The sequence below is a fragment of the Protomyctophum parallelum genome, assembly GCF_964188405.1.
Source record: "Protomyctophum parallelum genome assembly, chromosome: 7".
Taxonomy (NCBI): domain Eukaryota; kingdom Metazoa; phylum Chordata; class Actinopteri; order Myctophiformes; family Myctophidae; genus Protomyctophum; species Protomyctophum parallelum.
Window position 1 is genome coordinate 24,752,283 of NC_139705.1, and position 24,122 is coordinate 24,776,404.

Consider the following 24,122-nt stretch of genomic DNA (forward strand, 5'->3'; position numbering starts at 1 on the left):
ATAGGCCTATAGAGTATATTTGTACATCTCTAAATTGTTATGATGAATTGAACATGGTGGGCCCTATTGTAAACAAGTGTAATGCTTTATGCTTATGGTGTCGTCCACTCACAGACAGTTAACAGTTTTTCTATTGAGTTGTATCAATCGATCAATCAATCAATGGAGGCAGAAAGGCCAGAACAAATCTTTAAAAGAAATGGGATTTTGGGTGCAATTGAGCTCAGAAAACCAAAACTAATTAAGTAAAATTACAAAGACTTTTTTTATGTCAAAATCCCTTAAATGTTTTAACAACAAGCTGGCATGGGGTCCCGTGGCACAAAATATGTTTTGACGATGTTGTAGGGTCCTTGGACTAATCTGGGGGTCCTTGACAACATTGGAAATGTCTCTGGGTGAGAACCTGAGAATCACTGGTTTAAACAGCATTTGGAAACAAGCCCAAATAAGCCACTACACTTTAGAAACAACTACAAATATTTACAACTTTATAGAAAAACAAGCCCAAGGTCGCTTATAATAAGCAGACATGGCAACACTGTTCATCCCCTTTCTTTCCACCCCTGCTGCTAGCGCCACCAACAGGCCAGGGTGTCATGTGCGCAGGCCGAGCAAGTGAAGCAGCATTTAAAAACAAAATCCAACCATGATTTCAACTTGAACTTTGGTGTGCGATTATTATTGCGATCACTCAGCCACCATATATTGGAAATCAGACCATTTAACTTCTCCAATAACCTTAAAATGACATGTTCCGATGTTTTCTATTCAAATCAAGCCCAAGGTCATGTTCTTTTATTTTGTGTAAAATAAATATGCAATATGCAAATATCTCTAATAATAAGGTGGATGTATTTGGGAATACGTACATGAAATATAATATAAAATAAATGTTGAACTCTCGTAGATGTATTTATCGATTAAATACATCTACAAACGTCAGAATCAGAATTTACAGAATACATAACGAATATTCTCTTTGGATTATTATATAGGCCTATCCACAATTCATTGCACATACTGAAAATAGTCAACAACACTGTGTATTTCTTTGTTTTGTGCAATGTTGATTGATTTAATATTGTATTGTTAAACAAGATTGTTAACAGTAGCCTACACATAGTAAAGTCAAAAGAGTCCGTGAGCGCCCCTTATGGTTCACATTCGGTTGCAATGTTTTTTCTTCCTGTAGCTCATTTTTTTGTTTTTTTTTCTACAGAATTTCAAGATGGCGTCAAGCGGAGGAGACGGAGAACACGAATGGACAGCGGCTGTCCGACCGCTTTTATCTGCTTCGTATACGGCTTTTGAAACGAAAGAGCTACCTCAGCTTATTGGATCTATAATAAACAGGTATTCTATTACATGTCAGTAAAATACGGGCCGCTGTTTACTTGGATATCAGCTGTACGCACCTGCAGTCAGCTGGCTAGCTACCTTGCTAGCCAACTTGGATGACTAACATTGGGTAGCTGCTGTTTGACTGGCAGTGGTATACTGACGTTAGCTACTGTGCTAGCTAACTAATTTATAAGGCTTATAACGCCTATACTCTCTGGTAACTCACAAGCCAATTACGAACAAGACACGGTCAACATTTGGCTGAGACTGAAGTTCCATTTAAATGCCGTGGCAAATGTTCACTTACGTTTGTAAGAACGAAAAATTGCTTTATCATTAGCAAGCTAACACAAACAAGCAGCTAGCTAATGGGCCTTGGACCCAGCTGCCCAACGTTAGGTAAGTTCCCAAGGCCCAGGAACAACAACACAGTTACATTAACAACATCACTTTTAGAGTATTTAACCCGGTTAGCATACCGAGACAGCCATATGGATTGTTGTTGGCCTAATATTGTTACGTTAGCATTGCAAATAAATCATTAGGGTGTTGGCGAGTCAGTTGACGGTCATCAGGTGTGTGGGTGGTTTTGGTTGGACGGAAAATGTAGGCGTAGACCAGGGTTCTCGGATATTGGAATACGACGAAATGATTAACTTTACATTAGCGCTGTTAAGAGAATGGATCACATTATAGAGTGGATGTTAGGAAGTTTTGTATGCGGATACTGCTTATTGGTAAAAGGGGTGGTGCAACACTAGTGTCAAACTCGTGAGAACGTGGTTGATTATTATTGTCAGGGCCAGTTGTCAATGTCAACAGCAGGGATTAGGTTCAGTGATCTAGTCCTGAATTTTGTCTGTGAACTCTTTGTACAACCATTGTGTACTGTATTGTGTAAACTGCAGTGCTGTCTGTCTGCTTAGCAAACGCATGTACACTGTTAGCCGCAATTTGCAACTCTAGATTTTTTTTTATAATGGGTTGAATCTAGAGTTGCAACAAGCTCCATCCACTTCCTATTCATCATTTTTGGTTTGCGATCTGCTTGTCTTAAACGACGTTAAACTCACCAACATTGCAGCTGTAGTCCAAGCTTGAATTATCCTCTTTCAATCTGCCGAGCTTGTTTTTCATAAAAATCCACCGTAGAGATGTTATGAGCTACTTTCTGTCAAGACATCCTCTGCAAATGATTATTTTTTTAAGTGTTGCAGTTTGGAAGCACTCGTTTCTGTTAACGGGTCGCGCTGCTGCCTCCTGCATTATGTGCAAATTCGAAACAGGTTGAACGCAGGGCCGTTAAGTGACGTACGACGAGTGCTTCCAAACTCCAGCACTTAGAAAAATAATCACTTGCAGAGGATGTCTTGACAGAAAGTAGCTCATAACATCTCTACGGTGGATTTTTATGAAAAACAAGCTCGGCAGATTGAAAGAGGATAATTCAAGCTTGGACTACAGCTGCAATGTTGGTGAGTTTAACGTCGTTTAAGACAAGCAGATCGCAAACCAAAAATGATGAATAGGAAGTGGATGGAGCTTGTTGCAACTCTAGATTCAACCCATTGTAAAAAAATCTAGAGTTGCAAATTGCGGCTAGTACACTGTGTGCACGTGTCAATTCAGACAGGTCACTTAGGTACAGTGGGTTTTCATTTGACACCCCGACTCAGATAGTTAATCATGAACTGGGTGTACTGAGGGGATTCAATTAGCCTACCTAGGGTGCTGTGATGCTATTGCTTGTTTTGATGCAACAGACAAACTGCAAAGAGAACGTGCAACTCTATACGTTCATTGTAGCCTGGTTGCTATGCATTATAGATTGTGAGGAATAAATTAGTTCCTGCATTGTAACCTTTTCAAGCATTAGGCCATTTGCCCATGAAACTAAACTTGTATTTGAGCAATAGACAAAAACGCTTTGAAAATTACTATTTGTCATCTAGTCTCCCGAACCAGACTATTGCCTGCCACAATTTTCGAACGCTTCCTTCATACAGTCTGGAGCACAGAAGCTCTGAAAACGATCCAGGGGTAAAGTCGATGTGATACCTCCTCCCAACTTCTATTTTGTCTTTCGCACCAATTTGTCTTAATATAAATCAAAATACTCAAACACTATATAGCTTGCTGCATATCAGAAATGTAAATTCAACAATCAAATGTGAGTGAAGATATTTAAAAAGTGAAGATATTTAAAAAATATATTTTTCTGAACCTAAATGACAAACCGATGACTGTTTCCTTTCCCTGCTTCGGGAGGTGTAGTTCCAGACTATACAGTACTTTAAAGCTGCATTCAGACCTGAATATATATGTTGGCCTCGGTTTGTCCAGTTTGTACCGCGCCAGGTTTACTGTAGTACATAACATTCAGACTGAGACTGTGGAATAGTTGTATGGCTACGCAAGACTTTTTGTCATCAGCCAAATTCAGGAAAAATCACACACACGCACTAGATTTCATTATCTTTCGCCGATGGAAAAGTTAATTCCAGGTTGGTGTTTTTATGCCAATATTAAGGACATTAATTTAAGACAATCTTAGACTGGCACACTTTTTGGGCACCAGCCTACTCGGGAACAATGCAAGTTAATTGATGTACCGGTAGTCGTATGAAATGTTGACATTATGTTGGCGAAGCAGACTACAAACGTGACTCAAAGCTCAGCCTAATAATCACCCATAGTCATATAATTACTTATCACCAGTCACCACTTAAGGTGACTACTTAGTTCATCCGAACAGCCTTTTTTTGGGGGTGGGTAGGCTATCATTTCAAAAGGATGTAATTCAGAACTTCGGCAGGGCCTCTCTGAATTTATTTCAGCTGTTCTTGCACCTAATGCATGTTATGACATACATACATACATACATACATACATACATACATACATACATACATACATACATACATACATACATACATACATACATACATACATACGAGAAAGCAAATAAAATATAAATGCCTGCTTATTAGACCTGAAATCAGTAGCATAATTATTACCCTTGTGCCAGGCATACAAGCACAGACAAAAAAAGGGGAAACGTTCTTTAAGTGTGCAAGTGCTGTGTGACTAAAAGTACTAAAAGTATTAAAAGTATTGTTTCATACATGATTGTCAAATCGCTGTCAAATATGATATGACACACACAGGGGTTGACAATAAGGTCTCAGAGGCACTTGGCCATCATTACTTGCGCAAAGGTCATACCCACTTGCCTGAAAAGTAAATTGTGCTTGTAGAAAATATTGATGTTAAATCCAATTGATAACTGCGAGTGGCGACAGTCACTTTGAGAAAAAAATCATCAACAGCTAGTTGTAAAAAGGTTGCATTGTTCTTCATGAATAGCCAATAATATTTAATGAAGACGGAATTCACTTGCTGGTCGGGCAATCTGAAATCAAACTTCACTTGCCTGAACTTTTATTTACTTGCTACGGCCAGTCGGGCAACCGTTAGTGCGTCAACCCCTGTCACACATGACGTGTCACACATGACGTGTGTCACGACCTGTGATCTGATACATGTTTTCAGCCTTGGAGTACTATGGACAGAGATTACTCCTGGCATGCTGTTTAAACTAATATGTAGATTTTCTTTTAATGAAAATATCCATAACTTTTTTTATAAAACCATTTCAAACTACTAAAACCTATATGGTAATTATTTATTAATTATATATGCTAATGGACATTTAACAGTACAAACAATGTGTTTTAATTGTCATTTGCAGCGAAACTGAGATTCTTCATCATGACAAACAATATGAGCCTTTCTACTCATCATTCGTGGCACTATCTGCACATTACATCACCACAGTATGTGGACAAAGTAAGTATCTTTCAGACTTTCATTTCCTCATTGGCATTCTGTTTTCTCACTTTTCATTTTTAATGTGAAACGTGGGGAGGCCTGTGGTGGTAGTGGTGTAGGGGTAAAGTTCCTGCTCATGTCGTGGAGACTGGGGGTGAATCCTAAACAAAATCCTCCCAACAAGTGGCTGTGTTTGTGTTCATGGGTGGGAGGAACCCAACCCAGGGCAGGGTGGGTGGGCGATCTTTCACTGCCTGCATTAGCTACTCCAGGTTAGTTTGGGTGTTTGTTCAGCATGGAATGGAACTGTGGGAACGCATGCAGAGTGTTCCTCTGCATGCGTAAATGCGCTCAGTGAAATTGTCACTCTGTCGGGTGAAAAGGAGCGGTGGGTAGTAGTGTCACCGTGTAATGGGCGAGATGTAGTTGTCTGCACCCTCCCCAAAACAGAACGGTAGGGTTAGCACTTAGCAGTGGGATTTGTGGTTGGTTTTGTTACCTATCCACTTTGTGCCTTAAAGGCTTTAACATTTGGGGTGGTATCATGACTAAATTAGATGTAAAATAGGGAAAAAGACGAATACAAATATTACCATCTGTTTGATAAAAGTATTAATTTGTGCTCATATAACTACTTTGTAAAACGGAACATTGTTTTGTGAAATGTATAATTCATTCGTGACTTTTTCTTTTCTTTCCAGAATTCATAATGGCTATACATATTTATTCCATTAAACAAATCAAATTAACCTACGTTAATTAGGCCAATCTAGGGTTGCTATTCGTCTTGTCTTTCATTTCATTTTGTTTAGTCAAATTTGTTTAGTTTCAGTTTCAGTTTTGTGACCACTCAAACCAACTCAAAAACAATTCTGTCCATGTAGTATCAGAACTGTCCTGTTTCCTGTCTGCTCTCTGTCTATGTATTTGTATGTAAAAATAGAAAAAGAAGCATAACATATGTACTGCATTCTTTCCTGTCCATACCCCTCTTCTATGCTTAATAAAAACTTTAAAAATGAATTAGGCCAATCTATCTTTTCTGTTCACTTAATATTCTGTTTATTATTGTAGTTCCCAGGAATCAGTTGCTGTCGGTAGCTGCAGCATGCAAAGTACTGATAGAATTCTCCCTGCTGAGGTTGGAGAACCCAGACGAAGCATGTGCTGTGTCACAGGTAAGACAAATGTACCCCAAATGAACCCCTAACCAAATCTGGCTAATGGAGGATAGTGCTGTGGCTGTATTGATGCTAGAAGACTACCTACATGAGCCCTAGCTAGCATGCCTATTCTGGACATACTGTATCATAATGAGTGAACGGAAAAAGTGGGGGAACAATAATAGAAGGTATTTGATTACTTGCACAATTACAAATGACAAAGTAAGCAACAACAACATAAGGGTGGGGTGTGCAGGTGAGATAAAAAAACAACAACCTGTGGGGTGAATTAGGTCAATCTCACCTCAATCTGAGTTCTACATGCTCGCAATGCTCTGTGAGCTGTTTTGAGCTTGTAGATGGGCTATTATTTTTTCAATTTGACATACAATGATGTTGATGTATGCAGAATGTAACTGTTGAACTTGACAGATGATACAGGATTTACCCTTGCTCTGCAAGCTTTTATATCAATGTTATTTCCCATATATTTACATGTTGACATGCTGAATACAAATAAATGCAATATTCTGAGTTAAATCAAACTTTTGTTTATAAAGCACATTTACAAAGACCAAAGGTCAACCAAAGTGCTGTACAAGGTCATATAAAAGAAAAAGCAAACATACAGAGAACAAGAAAAATAAAATGGCATAGTATAACAACACAACAAAAGACAGCAATTACACAGTTTAATTTACGCACATAAACCAAAATGCAATCCATGATCAGTTAAATGGTAAACTGTTATAATGGGAATGCATCTATTTTGACATTAGCCTTTCTTTAATTTAAAGTTGAATGAATTTAAACTATTTATGTTGTTCCTTCCTCCCTTAAGAAACACCTGATCCTTTTGATAAAAGGACTTTGCACTGGCTGCAGCAGACTAGACCGCACAGAGATCATTACCTTCACTGCTATGATGAAATCCGCCAAGTTGCCTCAAACTGTCAAGACGCTTTCAGATGGTAAGTCTGCTTTAAAATGATTTGCAAAGGTTAAAAAGCTACACTGATCTACAGATGCAAAGAGCGATAACATGCCAGAGGTTATGGCAAACTGTGGTAGTCACAACAAATTAAAATATACGAGTATAGCAGCACACCTGCCCATGACAACTGATTCTTGTGGACACGGACTGTACTTTTCTCAGACTAGGTGCTCAGGTAGTTGGTTGGCTTTATAGGGCAGTATACTGTGTATTGTCAGAACATAACTGGCAATGTAGTAATTTGTTAGTTCATAATTATGTTAGAGCAAACGAGCAAATTATTCTGAAGTAGAAAAGATAACCCACACTGCAAATTTTTTAATTTGGGTCTACAGTAGTACAGTATGCACAAAGCTCGGGGCCACAGTCTTTGATGTTGCTAAAGTCATGCCAGTAAGGGTTTTGTCTTCTTTTTAATATAACAGTGGAAGACCAGAAGGAGCTGCCCAGTGCTGTGAACCCAGAGCTTCGACAGAAGGAAGTGCAAATGAACTTCTTCAATCAGCTGACTTCGGTTTTTAACCCTGACCTTACCACCATCTTGGCCTCTCCGTCAGCAGCTCACATGCAGGTTTGTATAGTCAATGCATCAATCAGCTGCTCATTGCAATTAATTGAGCCTCCATAGTGAACCAAAGTTCACCGCTAGTCTTGTCATAGTGTTTTCAGCTCTGTTTCACTTGCCAGCAAACTCAGCTTTAATCTCTCTCATAGCTTGACCAAGTAATTTTTTTTTTTTGAACAACACTGAAGTTGCAGTAATCCATTTTATTGTCCGTTACCTTTAACATAATCCCTTTTTCCCCTTTTGTGCTAACCTCACTACATGTAGGCTGAGAGTGATTGTGATGACCAAACGACAACAGATCAGGCCATTCAGGCCAAGATGAAAAATGCCTTTGTCTCTCAGAATGTGTCAAGCTTACAGGAACTAGGTGAATAGAATCTTTGAGTTTCATTTACTATTCAATTGTTTAATTTATGACATGTTATAACAACTAACTTTGAGGACTTGTTGTGCAATGCTTGTCATTTTTGAATTCCTAGGCAGTGCAGTATTGCATTGTATTAGATACAAGACATATCATATTTTAAGTATATATTTATTTGAATTTTTAAATATATCGGTACTAAATGAACAGTGAATTATTGTCATGTTAATGGTACATGCCCCAGCTAGCACCTAGTGAAAGTACTCCCATTTTTGTTCATTTTTAAAATTCTGTTCATTCCTTATGTGTTCAGGTGGGTCTGAGAAGTTGCTACGAGTGTGCCTCAACCTGCCCTACTTTCTTCGCTATATCAACCGTTTCCAGGATGCTGTATCAGCCAACTCATTCTTCATCATGCCTGCAACTGTGGCTGATGCCACTGCAGTCCGCAATGGGTACGTCATGTCTTTGTTTGCTGTTCCCTCTGTCCTGATGATTCATTAAGTTCTTAGTTGGGAAAAATTAAATAAAAAATTACATAATCAGATACCAAAGGGAAGGTACCAATGTCCTTAATTGTACTTGACTTGTTTAAATCCGTGTTCAGGTTCCATTCACTGGTGATTGATGTGACTATGGCTTTGGATACACTGTCCCTACCGGTCCTGGAGCCCCTGACACCAGGCAGACTACTAGATATGACCGTATTGGCTCTGAGCTGTCTCTATGCTGGTATGTACTGTAGTAGTAACTGGATTTAAGCATAACAATCACTATCTTTTAATGAAAACTACTAAGGTTGTCGGTCTAATGACAGTTGGCCCAATAGTATGTCTAAACTAAAGCCTGTAATTTGACCTGTATTGTCAGAGTTTCTGTTGTATAGTTGTATTAACTATATTTGACCTTTTCTTCAGGTGTCAGCGTGGCTACTTGCATGGCCATTTTGCAGGTAGGCAGTGGCGTGCAGCTTCGCTCTGCCTCCACAGGGACAAAGGAGGAAGATTATGAAAATGATGCAGCCACCATCGTCCAGAAATGTGTGAGTATTACCGATTTCCACAACAGATTTATGGCATTGTTTACTGGTTCAACCAAAAGAACACAGATTAGCCTGCTAATTCAGATTGCATTGGTCATATTGGCCAATGCAGTGTGTTTTTGCATGGTAGAAGACATGAAATATTTGTGTTTGTGAACAGCTGGAAATCTATGAGATGATTGGACAAGCCATCAGTAACTCTCGTAGAGCGGGCGGTGAGGTGAGTACTGTACCATAAAGCGCAGTGCATGCAGATGATCAGAAAATGTTAATTTACCATACTGTATCAACAATTGATTGCAGTCATCTGTCAAAACATGATTTCAGATTTTCCTTTAAGCCCTGAACAATTCTAGTAATGGTGGTGGTAGTAGTAGTAGTAGTATAGTTACACACTATTTTCCTTTTTTGTTTTCAACAGCACTATCAGAATTTCCAGTTGCTGGGAGCCTGGTGCCTGTTAAACAGTCTGTACCTGATCCTCAACCTAAGCCCCACTGCCCTGGCCGATAAAGGTAAAGAGAAGGATCCTCTGGCTGCACTGCGTGTTCGGGACATCGCTGCACGCACCAAAGATGGAGCTGGGTCCCCTAAACTTGGCCCTGGGAAAGGGTGAGAGTTGATATATACTCCCATGAATGAAATTATATGAATACATTAGTCAGACCACACCTGTCATGTCAGAGTTTGGGGAGTCATTATGCTAGCTAGGTATGCTAACATGAGAAATGGTTCTCACATCACTTCTTTACTTATGAGAGTATCCCTTGCTCTGCTTACATAAACCATGTAGACATACTAAGTCCATCTGAGAAGTGCAGTGCTAAAACAGCTCTTAACTATGCAGACATGGCCTCAAATTGCAAATTGTTAGTTTTTTCACTGTGTTGAAGCCAAATATATTGTAGTAGCACTTATCCCCAATCCAAATCTTGATGCTGAGAGAAAAGCATTGGTATAATTTTTATAGTCTGCTACACAGAGTGGCTCACAAGTCATAACCTCAGCCTGAGCCTTCGAATTAGAATCGCAATTCCCGAACGATTCAAAATAAAAATTATATTAAATATAGTTTAGCAGTGACTCACAAGTCACAACCTGGTGGTTATGATGTTGGCTTTCCACGCGGGAGACCCGCGTTCTATTCTCGGGTGTTACACCAGCCTGAGATTGATCATCATTGATGACCGTTTCTTTTTTTCAAAGACACCAAGGCTTTGGAGTTCTGTCTGTAATCCTGGCTAACCACTCCATCAAACTCCTGACATCGCTTTTCCAGGACCTTCAGGTAGAGGCCCTGCACCGGGTAAGCAACAATCAAGTGAGTTGAAGTGTAGTCTCGCAGGAGCCAGGTAATAAGATGGATATCTAACGTCTGATGCATATTATTGGTGGGCCTGACCACCTGTGATTTACTGAAATGAAGTCTGAAATTAATTTATAAAATAAAGGATAATTCTGGATTGGCTGTTTTCTTACCTTAATCTGACTGTTATAAGCCAATGACGAGTGGCACAGGTGAAAAAATAAATGACATAACATCCACAGAGCAGCTCTGACCGTGCACGCTGGGTCTTGAGGCTAAATAGTTTTTTCTTTATTGCTCAACAACACATCTGTCTTTCATAATGAACAAAGTAGTTGCACAGTGTTTTGTCCCAAAAGGGCTTCTGTAACAATCCAGAATTTTCTTTTAAAGTTTTTGCGGTGGTGTCGCTTACCAAAAACAGCCATACAGCTTGTAGATTGGCTATTTTTGGTGTGCAAAACCATCATTCAACAGAGTATAAGTTAAGCATTGATGTTAGGCCCACCCAAAAACGTTACAATGTTACAAAAATCACAACTAACCATTTGGGTTTCCTTTTTATCCTCCCTTCCCAACAGGGCTGGGCCAGTGATGGACCCCCAGCTGAGCTCAACATCATGGCTCAGAGCACCTCCATCCAGAGAGTCCAAAGGCTCATAGACTCTGTACCGCTGACCAACCTGCTCTTCACCCTGCTGTCTACGTCATACAAGAAGGTAGTAATTGACAAAGACCGGAACATATAATTATCTTCGGACATTGTGTCCGGTAAAAAAGAAAAATGTCAGAGGGCAGGCCTACAGTCATCATGCTGTCCTCATGTCCTTCGTCCATCAGGCATGTGTCCTCCAGCGCCAGAGGAAGGGTTCAGTCAGCAGTGATGCCAGTGCCTCCACTGACTCAAACACCTACTATGAAGACGACTTCAGCAGTACGGAGGAGGATAGCAGTCAAGGTAATGAGCATTATTCTGTATGATAATCTGATGCATGAACACTGTAGCAGGCAGCCATCCATACTGGAGAAGGATGTGAGGTTCATGCTACTAGTCTCTGCACTTGGCTAATTGTGAAGGACTTTGGATAAAAGCATTCATCAAATGTTAAACAAAGACAATGGACTTGATACATTTCCCCCCGTTGTTGTTCATCACCATACTGATAATTTATTCAATGCAAACAATCATAATCTGATCTATATACAGTACACCTTAAAATACAATTCTGAATGTGTTAATTGCTGAAAATATCTGTTCTACGGCGGATTATTATGGCGTGAAAATATCAAGGCATTTATTTGATGCTCTTATCCAGGGTAACTTGCAATCAGTGGCCAGTTATGGTCTCAGCGACTCAAGGACAAGCTGTTCATCAATTGTATGACCTAAAGTTTAAGTGGTGCCCGAGCCAAGATTAGCTGCTCACAGACGGTCAGACACATGTATGCCCTTCATCTGTCCTATCTAAGACTAAAATGCATATAACATGGCCTTATGTTCCTAATAACAAGGTGTGTGTCTAAACCTGTGCTGAAAGTACTTTCAGTCTTCTCCTGTGTTCTGATATGAGCGCAGTGTTAGGGCTGAGATGCATCAAGGATGCTTTGAATAGCTTAGGCTGTGTAGGACAGGCTATATGAAGGCTGTGGGAAAGTGAGTAATTGACTGAGTCAGGCCACCTGGTGGCAGCCTATAGAAAGGTCAGTACATTCATGTCAGTCTGAGGGTCATGTGAAGACTTTTGTTCCAACGTTTTTGAGTTGACTAAAACAGGCAGACAGAGACACACGCACACACACACACACACACGCACGCACGCACACACAAAGAAAGTCCTCACTAAAACAGTTTTCAAATTAGCGGTCTTGATGGTAGCTGTTTGACTCGGCAGAAAAAATGTTTGATTTTGTCACAGTAATCAATGGGGTCTGCAAAATTGGAGGTCTTGATCACTTTCATACTAGAGAATAATTGGCACAGTTCTGTGGACTCATTCTGTAATAATAATAATATTAACAAAGTACTTGTAATGTTAGTAATGATGTTATAAATTTCACCTCCATGATGATGTTGTAAATTTCACCTCCCGCAATTGGTTGTATAGCATTTTGGAATAAAACTCATTCATGTGTCTAAAGAAATACACACACGCACGCACGCACGCACGCACGCACAACACGCGCACACACACACACGCTCTCACACACACACACACACACACACACACACACACACACACACACACACACACACACACACACACAACAAATAAATACAATGGGACACCACACAAGTAGTCATACATACAACAACACTGACCCATATTGTTGTTGTTGTCACTCCATTGCACAATGCCAGTGTAGTTGACAGTGTCTACTATCTCAGCAGAAAGAAGAGAGGAGAAGACAAGTGCAGCTTGTGTCTCAGGTCAGCAGTTTTCTGTCCTCAGGTCAAAGACTTGGTGTTCACCTCACTTTCCTAGATTGATCTGTTTTTCTTTTATTTATTTATTTTGGTCTATGTCTCACAATTTAATCTGGCCATGTTTAGTTTAGGAACAGAACTACAGATGAGCAGGCTTTAGCAAGATGTCTCTCACGCAGTGTTGTCTTGTGTACCTCTCTGGCTTAGAGTAGTACTGTGAATAGTTACCAGTAGGTTCATGTGTGTAGGTACTCCTTCTTGGCTTGATAGGAATACTTCATCACACTATTTTCCACAGTCTTCTGTAGCCAATTCATACTGATTTGCCTTCCAGTATCCATTTACATTATTATAAAAAAAGTTAAAAACTTAATCTCCCAGTTATATTTTCTCTGGAATGTTTTCCTCCATCAAACATATGCAGTAGAGTGAGAAGAGACCTTTCTTCTTTATTCCTTCAACCCTTTTCTGCACCTTACTTGTATGTTTACGTTTATTACATAATGTTTCCCAGTTTAAAAATCAATTATTTTCAGTATTACAAAGAATGAATTAGGTATTTTTACATGCTGACTTTTGGGGAGCAGAATAGTGCCGCCTGAAGAGTTCATTCCTATCAAAGCAAGAATGAGCATAAGCGACCCTTCAACATAACATCTCCCGGCTGTGCTTTGAGCCATAGGCTAAACATTGATTATATTTCACCGTCGTGATGCTGTTTTCTTTATGATGCAAGTAGATGTGAATATTCTTTATGAACTAAATAACTGTTGATGATTAATGGCTACTACAAATAAGGGGATTGTCCCAAGTGATGCATCTAGTGTATCAATCAAGTATTATATTAGAGGGTTGTTAGATTTTGCTTGTGATGATCCAGATGGGAGTTAAGGATTAACCTGCTTTCAGATCATAAATGGAGGCTTTATCAAAACCCGGTATTTACAATATAACCACATACTGTACCCTGGATGGCTTCAGAATGCATATGATAAGCTGTAAGTCATTACGCATCGCATTGTTTAAAATGGAGGAATCGGATTATTGATATTTGCAATGTCTGTTTATGGAAAACGAGTTGAACAGAGTTGGCTGCAGCCGCTGCAGCTCATCTGTGTATTGCATTGTGTAGCCAATGCACAATTGTGGAAGGGAATTGGGCCATAGATGCTAGAGTAATTTCTTATTTAATCACATTTGACATGTACAGTACAATGGCCCGAAATGTAATAATGCCATTGAAATCTTAATACAAATTTTATGTATTTGGACAGCATCAAATACAGGTCACAGAGCATGTCAGAGCTAGAAGCTAGATTGTAAAGCATTAGTGATGGGTTGTTTCTATGTTGCTAGATAATTTTTACACTAAATTAAGTAGAAGAGGCTGAGCCAAATTTTGTTTTCTGAGCAATATGAGCATGTCTGTTGTATCCAAACATCTAACATAGAGGGTATGCATGTGACATCATCCTACCCGGAAGTTATGTGGGAATGCCTACTGAGTGGCAAAAAACAGCAAATTCTGGCCTTGACAGCCCTTACATCTAAACAGAAAAGTCTGATTGCATTAAACGTTAAACCCACTTTGCCACTCGATTTGCCACGCACATTATGCATGCGCATACCCTCTATTCTGATACGCACTCACTGTGCTCACTTCTTTTGCCCTTTAAGTGGATATTACCCAATTAAATGTCAGTCACAGCCCTTAAGCTAATAGCAGACTTTGGCACTTTGGTCTACCTGCCGCACTGCATTGTTGGTGTCACAATCAACATTGTGTCATTAATGTTTGAGCATATACATTTATGTTAGGGAATGCATTTTAATGATCTGCGTGTCTTTTCAGATGATGACAGTGAGCCTATCTTGGGTCTTTGGTTTGAAGAGACTATCTCTCCAACCAAAGACAAAGTGGCTCCACCACCTCCTCCACCACCGCCACCCCTGGAGACATCCCCTAGACTGAAGAGCCCCAGCAAGCAGAATACAAGTGAGAACGGCAACATCTTGGCTGGCCGTAAGGACCCAGAGCTGGTGAGGCATTGAACACTACATTTATTTTTTAAATGTATTATTTTTTATTGAGTACAATGTACAACATGCTTCTTGACAATTCAAAACCCTAGACATAGTCATCAAACAAAAATCAAAGCGGGACAAAGGATTGGTTTCTCAATACGTTAGGCATTTTATTTAGGTTTTAGCAGTGACATTGTAACTCCTCCCACACAAAGTTTTATCTTTTTTCCTTCACACCATCCTCATACATGCATACTCATTCGTGCATAGACTCTCTCCCTTACACGCACACAGAGACCTACAGGTTACCTATACCACGAACACTGGCAAAACAATAAAAATACAAACCTTGTTTACATTTTACTATAAAACTAACATTATAATTACTCAAATGCTGAATAGTTGGATATTGATGGGTAATAGCATTTTGTATAATAAGACTCAAAGTAAAAATTCATAATGTTCATTTCTGCACACGCTTTTTTCCGTTGCCCGTTTCCTGTTCTAAACTCTGAATACCTCTACAATTCTTTTTTTTTTTTTTTTTTTTTTAAGTAAATTTTATTCAAAGAGTTGGATCATGTGCAGTTTTCACAGAGAGAGAATACGACTCTTCGTTTTTTTTTTTTACAATTCATTGTTGTTTATTTTCCTGTTAGTTCCTGAGTCTGGCATCCAGCATTCTGAACTTCATCACCACTTCCATGCTGAAGTCTCGGAACAACTTCATTCGCAACTACCTGAGTGTGTCTCTTACCGAACAGCACATGGCTACATTGGCCAGCATCATCAAAGACGTAGACAAAGATGTCAAAGGGTCCTCAGATGAAGTGTTTTCCCTGGCGCTTTATCACTTCAACCACACCCTGGTGACATCAGACCTCCCATCCCCAGCCTTGCAGGTAAGAAATGAGATGATTTACAGCAGGTTACTTTTACACCAAAAAGAATGGTAGTAGTAGGTTAACCTTTGTCTACAGTACACACAGGCTTTGTCTTAAGTTTGTCTTAACAGCACTTTAAGAATACAGCACGGGATATATAACGTTTTATAACACATCAAGTAATAATAATTTGATGTTGTTAATCAATAATACGTCTCAAAGCACAACATTAAAGGACAACTTTAGTTTTTTTCAACCAAGGTTCATGTTGTAGGTTGTTATTAGAGAAACTAAAAGATGAGTGTTATTTTTTTCCCATTTGCTGCTTTCTTTCGTTTTAGGGATTGTAGCTGTTTTGTACAGGGGGGCGGGGGCATTCGAGCATGGTGCTAAATATGTATTTTTTTACAAAATATTATGGAGATTTATTTTTTTATTATTTACTATAGCCCTAATAAACCCCAGGAAATTACATCTGGCCACAAATAAATCACAGGATCTACTGAATGTGACGGTAGCCTACTGGGGGGAAGCCACACTGTGTGTCATAGGCTCAATGTCAGTTTGACACATTCAGTAGATCTCGTGATGTTTTGTGGCCAGATGAAATTTCCAGGGGTTTATTAGGACTATAGTAAATGATTAAAAAATAAATCACTATAAAATGTTGTAAAAAAATACATATTTAGCCCCATGCTCGAATGCCCCCGCCCACCTGTCAAAAACAGCTGAAATCCCTAAAACGAAAGAAAGCAGCAAATGAAAAAAAAGAACACTCATCTTTTAGTTTCTCTAATAACAACCTAAAACATGAACCTTGGTTGAAAAAAACTCAAGTTGTCCTTTAAGGTGAAACTGCAACCAATCATCCTCATTATTCAACAAGAGCAAAAGTGAAGATAAGTTCGGATTGGCTTACAGCCGTATTGTTGTTGTCCCTTTCAGACAACCCTTCTTCAGCAGCTGGGAGTTGCCCCCTTTTCAGAGGGTCCATGGCCTCTCTACATCCACCCTCAGTCCCTCTCAGTGCTCTCAAGACTTCTGCTTATATGGCAGCATAAAGCCAGCCTGCAAGGAGAACCTGATGTGCCCGAGTGCACGAAGGTTTGGGAAAGGTACGCTATGGAAACCAGTACTCGCTCGTATAAGTCACTCAAGTCAATGATGTACCACAAGTTTGCCCTTACTGACCTGTATTTCATAAATCTGCATCTCCAAAAGTACAAGGTTGATTCACTTGGCTTGGTTCATGGCACTTCTGTCATAAAGTATTGTATGTACATACTCTGACTATGAGATGCTTAGAACTAGAGATGCACAGTATTGAAATTATGACTGATATCCGATCTCCAATTATTTGCAGGGTCAAATCGATACGATTCCAATACCGATATATTATATTATATTTATTACTAGAATTTCACGGCCGCTTCGTGGCCGCTCATCCCAGAGTTACTTTGGGGATGAATACTTATGGGTTATTATTTTGTGTCCTTATTAGTGTAGTGTAGTGTAGTCAACACGTTATGGCTCATACACACTGCCCGGTATTTGCTCCGATTATGCTGTCGGGGAGCATTTTTGGCGCTGGCCGACAAAACCCCTGATCTGACGTTACTGGTAGATCGTGATCTACCTTTTGGGCACCGCTTAACTCAACCTTTTTTGTCCCAGGGCACACTTTTCATAGCCTAAAAATCTCGGGGCACACCTAGATATACGGTTTGTGTATACTGTATATATACCGGTGTGTATATATAGTAAATATATATAGTAAATATATATATTATATATATATAATATATATATATAAATATATATACATATAGAATATTAGTGGTCCATGACATGAAAATGTTTGAGAACCACTGCTGTAAAACAACATTGGACAATGATGTTTGACAGTCAGCAATATTGTTGCTTATTCTAGATTTATTTTCTGACTTGATCTGGCCTGTTAACATTTTCATAGACCTGGTTGCTTGTTTCCCTCTCAGTCAATGTGGCAACCCTGGTCAATGCCGTGTTGACTGTTCTGTATGATGATTTAGCTTAGCACACAACAGCTAGGAGGATGCAGCAGGCTGATGCCGTCATGTTTAACAGTATTTTGCGCAATTTATGTCCCCGAATTTATGGATATGGACTTATGGCTCCATCGCTGCCTCTTTCTTTAGTAGAAGTAGAAATTTAACGTGTTGCTGACTGTTTACGGTACCTCCCTCTCACACGCGCGCGCACACACACACACACACACAGCTGAAGTCCTCTCCCACCGACGTCAGCTGTTCATTTATCTCCTTATTCATACACGCTTTGAGCTGAGAGAAGCTATAAAGCGCCTTTTAAATATGACAATGCTGTATATATATCAGCTGCACAGTTCAGGCAAGTGTCTGTGGCATATGTATCTTTAACAAAATAGTTTTGACAGCTTAAATCCTTGCGGCAGTGTTGTGTGTGTGGGGGACATGGGGGGGGGGGGGGGGGGGGGGGGGGGGGTGTGTGTGTGTGTGTGTGTGTGTGTGTGTGCGCGTGTGTGCGTGCAATCAGAAGTACTGGCAGTAGCGAAATAACAAACGCGATCTGTCTAATCGTAGTAGTTGGGTACAAACCAAGTAGTTTCTAAGAACAATGTTAATGTAACTAAGACATTCGCTGAGCGACCTATATTTTAAATGCAGAGATTTAGAAGGAATAAGCGAAATGGTGAGGCGACTATAGGTAAGGTTTCTCTGCGGAGTGCGGAGATCCATAGGGGAGATCACATTACAGCAGCCAAAGAGGGAGGGGGGGGCTGAGAGCTAGTGACGGGTGTGGCTTGGTTGAGTTGGTTGAGTTTTCATTGGCTAGTGGCCACATCTGTATGGGCACATCTTTTATGGGCACATCTTTTCATTGGCTATGGGCACATCTTTTGCGCCACGTGACAACTTTACAACTATTATATTAGATATCATTTTTATGGGGGTAAGCCCCCCTCCCGACTAACAAGAGACTGACTGCTCTGCGAGTACAAAGCCATTGACGGTCACATTATTATTGCATCATCAATATCTTGAGATTATGTTTGCGAAAACCACGACACTGATCAACAGCTAGTGCAGATACTTTTTACATTTTGGAAATTCATAATCACAGACCCCCCATCCTGCCGGTCCCACTGAACCACCGTTGACGTTCAGTCTTGCCCAAATAAGTAGCAGGGATTTCAATATCTATGAATGATATCGGAGATCTTATGGCGGAGATATGTGTTGCCCTGAGCGCCGTTTTCTAGTTTACTCTTCCTTTCACACCGCCCAATGCTATCTCACAGGTTTCTGGGAACACTGAAGCAGCACGCCATCCAAGGCTCCGTTCACGCTGATGAGGACCTCAACGTGGAACACCTGCAGCTCTTGTTGCTGCTCTTCCACAACCTGTGCGAGCGGGGCCGGCGCACTGTTCTCACATTGGTCACCCAGGCTGTACAAGAGGTGGCCCAGAACAAGGACACCCAGTTGAAGGCTGTACCCCTCAACCTCGCGCGCCTACTTTTGGTGTTGGATTACCTGCTGCACCACTTCTCCAAGGCACCCATGTACCTGTATGAACAGGTTTGAGTCCTATTGTTTTTATTTATTCCTTTATTCTCTCCGCCAGGCCGAAGGCAGAGGGGAGATTATGTTTTCACCCCTGTGTCTATCTGTCCATGGCCAGTCTCACAAAACATTGAATTCATAATGTCAGATCTGGATGCACACGCAGATTAGACACCAACGGACCGACATGCGGAAACAACGGTCAGACAATACGATCATGCACTGCTCCCATGCTTGCGGTTAGGGTTTGAGGCAGGTTGTCGGTCAAATGACAGTCAGACCAATAGTATGTCTAAACGAAAGCCTGTACACCGATTTTTGTTACTCAAACAATTTGTCAAATGTAATTGTGATAAGGTCTGCAATGTTAACTTCCCATTTCTTGTATACACCCATTTGTTGGCTTGGTTGTTTTATTACATAACCAATTCCAGCACTGCGGTTCACAGAAACTACTTGTAATTGAGCTAATCCAAGTTGTGATTTCCAGGTACAGTACAATCTTCTCACCCCACCGTCCTCTGGGCCGAGTTCTGTTCAGGATGGAGGCAAGCGGAACAGTCTCCCACTCTACTATGGTTTTAAGGAGGTTGAGGACAACTGGGCCAAGCACTGCTCAGCAGGTAGGACCAGTGTAGGACAATAATGTTTGAAAGTTAGTTGTTTGTCGTTCTGTTAGTTCAGGTTTTAACGCAACCAAAACTAATCCTGATTGAACAGTATTAAAGTCTTGCATATTCAAACACCAACCATTTTGAACTTACATCATGTTTATATTGTTATCGAGCCTCATTGTTGGTGAATATAGCTAGTCTTGGAGCTGCTAGTAGTGAAGCTGATCGGTAATAATTGCATACATTTCCCTCCTGTAGATTCCAGCACACAGCCTAAGTTCTACTGCGTACTGTCCCCAGAGGTATCTGAAGACGACATTAGCAGACTAGACAGCAAGGTGAGACTCCATCAGTCATTTTATCCTGCATAACATTGTTTTTATTCATGTTGAATGAAATAGGAAAATATTTATAATGCTATGATGAAAAGGTATATTTACTTCCCTGCAATATATCCATCCATATCATTTAATTTCTATGTGTAGGCATTTGAACACTGTCCTTAAAGGTTTTGATTTTCTTCCAGGTATTTCCCAAGCTATTTAACGGTGCAGTGACATATGATGGACTTTACTCGTGGCTCATTTCGCTCCTGGCAGCGGGGTCTCAGTTTGACACAGCAAGGAGACAAGAAAACAAACCAATCACTCCTATGGTGAGAACACAATATGGTTACAATTATTAACCTTCACTATTACCTTAATTTGTTGACGTGTATATAATATTTCTTTTTAACATAATTTCACTAGTAGTAGTTTGTGTGTACTTGTGTGGCTAAGAGATGTCAAAACAACATTATTTGTGTTGAGTAACAAATGTCATCTGTAATCTACTGCCCAAACTCATTCTGTGCGGGAACCCCTTTTGGTGTTTTAAGCATTATGTTATACTTTAGCTATTGAAAAATAGCAGATCTACAAGCTCATAGCGCGGCAGCGAGTGCCGCGCTCCGAACTTGTAGATCTGCGATTTTTGAGAAATCGTGAAAATGTGGCGCAAATCTTTGAATATATTTTCTTTCAGAGCGAACGTTAACTCTAATCTTTGCTTCCGGGGGGGTCCCTGGAACAACACATTTGCAGATGGGGGTCGGCGGCCAATTACATGTATTTTTGGGGTCCTTGACATGAAATAGTTTGAGAACCACTGACAGAAACATGGGGTTTTCAGAAAACCCATGGATTTAGAAGGCATTTATAGAATCGTCCTCAGGTCTACATGGGTTAAGAAGTTGGGGTATTTCTCTACTGCAGGAGGCCTGCTCCCTTCAGTACTACTTCCTGGTGCTGTGGAGGATTCTGGGAGTCCTGCCGCCCTCCAAAGCCTACATGGAACAGCTGAAGACTGGCTGCAGTGACCCAAGTGAGAGTGACATCCTCCACACCTTACGGTGGTCCTCTCGTCTGCGTGTTCCCACCTATGTGAACTGGATCAAGGTTTGGACATTAAGCTTCTTGACAGCTTTGTGGCAAATGGCTCGAGAAGATCAATTTTAACAGTAAAATCCTTTGTGTTATTTAATTCAGAACAATGTGCAAATAAAATAGAGTTTTATTGGGGACATAAGTTTTGACTTTCATGGGTGCATATTATCGGTTTGGGGACCCAGATTTAAATTGTATTCATCGCTTCACCAGCAAAGCTTTCAGTGCTACTGTAAATCATTGCTTTGTGATGGTCTTCTTTTTACTAATGCTATGTTATTAATTCACAGGAAAACTTGGTCAAGCAGGGGATGAAAGCAGACCAGGCTGCCTCTCTGGTTGAGACAACAGCAGCCAAATGCAGCACTGTGAAGTACGATGTAGAGCTAGCAGAGGAATACATCGCCCGGCAGGTAAGGACTATCACAATGTTGGTGACAAACCAGGTATTCACTCTTATTGTTTCCTAATTCAAGCACAAATTTCTTCCTGTGACTTCCTAATTTTGCAGATTTCGTCATTTTCCGCCGTGGACCCAAGTGTGATCCTGCCACTTCATCAGGTGCCCTCCCTACAAGCTATCTATACACTGGATGCGGTCATTTCCAAGGTGCAAGTGTCTCTAGATGAGCATCTGTCCAAGGTGGCCATAGAGGCGGACACCCTGAAAGCCTCTGAGATCACCAAAAACCTGCTGCCTGCTACGCTGCAGTTGATTGATGTATACACTGCCTTCACAAGGTCTTACCTGCTAATGAGTCTTCCAGAAGAAGGAGAGAACAAGCTGACAGATGCCAAACTCCAAGGCTATGCAGCAGTTCTCTCCATCGGCTCCACGCGCTGCAAGGCCAACACGCTTGGTACGTACAGCAGTACTGGGTCATACTGGGTGAAACAGCCTGGTTCACACTGTTAAAATACTTTTGCTGATCAGTAGAGCAGCACAACTACAGCTAAAGTTACCTCAGTTTGTGAGTTATTTGACCAGATATGATAATAATTAGGCATTCCCCCCCAAAACCAATTGTAAAACAAATACATTTTAATTGTGAATTTTACAATTGTCACTAAACCCCATTATTTGTGCCTTTACAAAAAAAAGAAAAAGTGAGCTTCTGAAAATCTTCACACACCATTTTAACATGAGCTTAATTTCTGATACATTGTCACAGGTCATAGTGTGATGCAGAACTTGCCTTCAGCTGTGCAGACGTTGTGTGAGACTTGGAATAACATCCACACCAATGAGTTCCCCAACATTGGATCATGGGTATGTGCAGAAATACATATATATTTTTATTTGTTTTTGGCCTTTCTGCCTTTATTGATATTTTCAAGTGAAGATTGACAGGAAAGAGGGAGAGAGAAGGGGAGAGACATGAGGCAAAGGTCGTCATGTACGGGACACGAACACGCAACGTGCTGTCAGGCCAGATCCATGCGCCTGGACCACTAAAACCACCAGGCGCCCCAAATAGTCCCTGCTTTAACTGTGCTGTTGTCCCTGTTGATAGTCATTTTGGACCATTACACAGCACCTGCTGGAGATCCTGGACTCTGGATCTCTGGATTTATTTAGTTGAATAAACCTCAACCTGTGTGCTGGGCCCCACTACGGTGCATTGAAGGTATTGCAAGTGGGCCCCCAACTAATTGGTAAAACGCTAAGATTGTAATGATAATATCACAACATTAACATTAAAAGAATGTATGTTTAAAAAAATACTTCAAAACTTTGAAAGGAGTTTTTTATTGTGATACCAATAAATAGGAACTAAAATTATTAAGGAAAATACTACATCTGTTCTACATAAAAATGTGGGCCATGCAGACGTTCTCAACAAGACCACAAATGTACAACCAAATCAATCAGCACGATGGCAGACTAAAAGTAGGCAGTTGACCCTGCTGGTTGATATTACTCCTCCAGATTCTGTCCAAAAATCCTGCAAATCGTTACACAGTATCTCGATAGTCATGTGCTCATGATGGATCTGTCCGATATTTCATATTCCATCCTAATTGGCTAACATTGGCTTCCAAAGTTTGCTGGATTGGCCCGAGTTGAACCAAAAGCCTCAAAACATGAACGCAGCGTGCAATTTACGTGAAATCTTTCACACACTTTCCTTCTGAGGAATAAATCCCACCCTTTTCACATTGGCCTATTATAGCGCCACCAGGAGGCCACAATAACCTGACCTAGCCTAGTGGAGACCTGTGCTCCGAGGGGCACTTTTTCTAGTTAGCCAAATAGCCACTCTGCAGTTCTGAAACTAGTATCAGTCATCTTGACATTATTAAGTGGCTTGTCTCCTGTTTCCTCCTCAGCGTAATGCATTTGCCAACGACACCATTCCATCAGAGAGCTACATCAGTGCCATTCAGGCTGCTCACCTGGGCACATTGAGCTGCCAGTCCCTGGCCCTGGCCTCCTCTCTCAAACACATCCTCCTCTCGCTGGTTCGTCTCACTGGGGACCTTATTGTGTAAGTGTCTGTTCAGCATCTTGTCCAAACCTATACTGTATGTTGATAAACATCTACTGTACATT

At 40.5% G+C, this 24,122-nt stretch overlaps 1 protein-coding gene across 14 annotated transcripts in view; it reads left to right on the plus strand.

Moving 5' to 3' along the window:
• Positions 1-1,191: 1,191 nt before the first annotated feature.
• Positions 1,192-24,122, plus strand: part of ubr4 (ubiquitin protein ligase E3 component n-recognin 4) — a 66,092-nt gene continuing 43,161 nt past the window's right edge. For 6 of the 14 annotated variants that reach the window (XM_083769918.1, XM_083769928.1, XM_083769925.1 and 3 more), the window contains exons 1-27: positions 1,192-1,356; positions 5,096-5,193; positions 6,250-6,353; positions 7,180-7,309; positions 7,758-7,903; positions 8,165-8,267; positions 8,578-8,719; positions 8,872-8,996; positions 9,182-9,306; positions 9,467-9,526; positions 9,728-9,918; positions 10,513-10,627; positions 11,194-11,331; positions 11,453-11,570; positions 12,999-13,040; positions 14,890-15,077; positions 15,722-15,964; positions 16,892-17,061; positions 19,266-19,545; positions 20,021-20,153; positions 20,403-20,482; positions 20,671-20,799; positions 21,398-21,580; positions 21,859-21,981; positions 22,080-22,428; positions 22,741-22,838; positions 23,900-24,057. In XM_083769918.1, coding sequence (XP_083626044.1) covers positions 1,232-1,356; positions 5,096-5,193; positions 6,250-6,353; positions 7,180-7,309; positions 7,758-7,903; positions 8,165-8,267; positions 8,578-8,719; positions 8,872-8,996; positions 9,182-9,306; positions 9,467-9,526; positions 9,728-9,918; positions 10,513-10,627; positions 11,194-11,331; positions 11,453-11,570; positions 12,999-13,040; positions 14,890-15,077; positions 15,722-15,964; positions 16,892-17,061; positions 19,266-19,545; positions 20,021-20,153; positions 20,403-20,482; positions 20,671-20,799; positions 21,398-21,580; positions 21,859-21,981; positions 22,080-22,428; positions 22,741-22,838; positions 23,900-24,057 — 3,896 coding nt within the window. In that variant the 5' untranslated portion in view covers positions 1,192-1,231. The remainder of the gene's footprint in view (positions 1,357-5,095; positions 5,194-6,249; positions 6,354-7,179; positions 7,310-7,757; positions 7,904-8,164; positions 8,268-8,577; positions 8,720-8,871; positions 8,997-9,181; positions 9,307-9,466; positions 9,527-9,727; positions 9,919-10,512; positions 10,628-11,193; positions 11,332-11,452; positions 11,571-12,998; positions 13,041-14,889; positions 15,078-15,721; positions 15,965-16,891; positions 17,062-19,265; positions 19,546-20,020; positions 20,154-20,402; positions 20,483-20,670; positions 20,800-21,397; positions 21,581-21,858; positions 21,982-22,079; positions 22,429-22,740; positions 22,839-23,899; positions 24,058-24,122) is intronic. The other 8 variants (XM_083769929.1, XM_083769920.1, XM_083769922.1 and 5 more) reach the window with 3 other exon arrangements.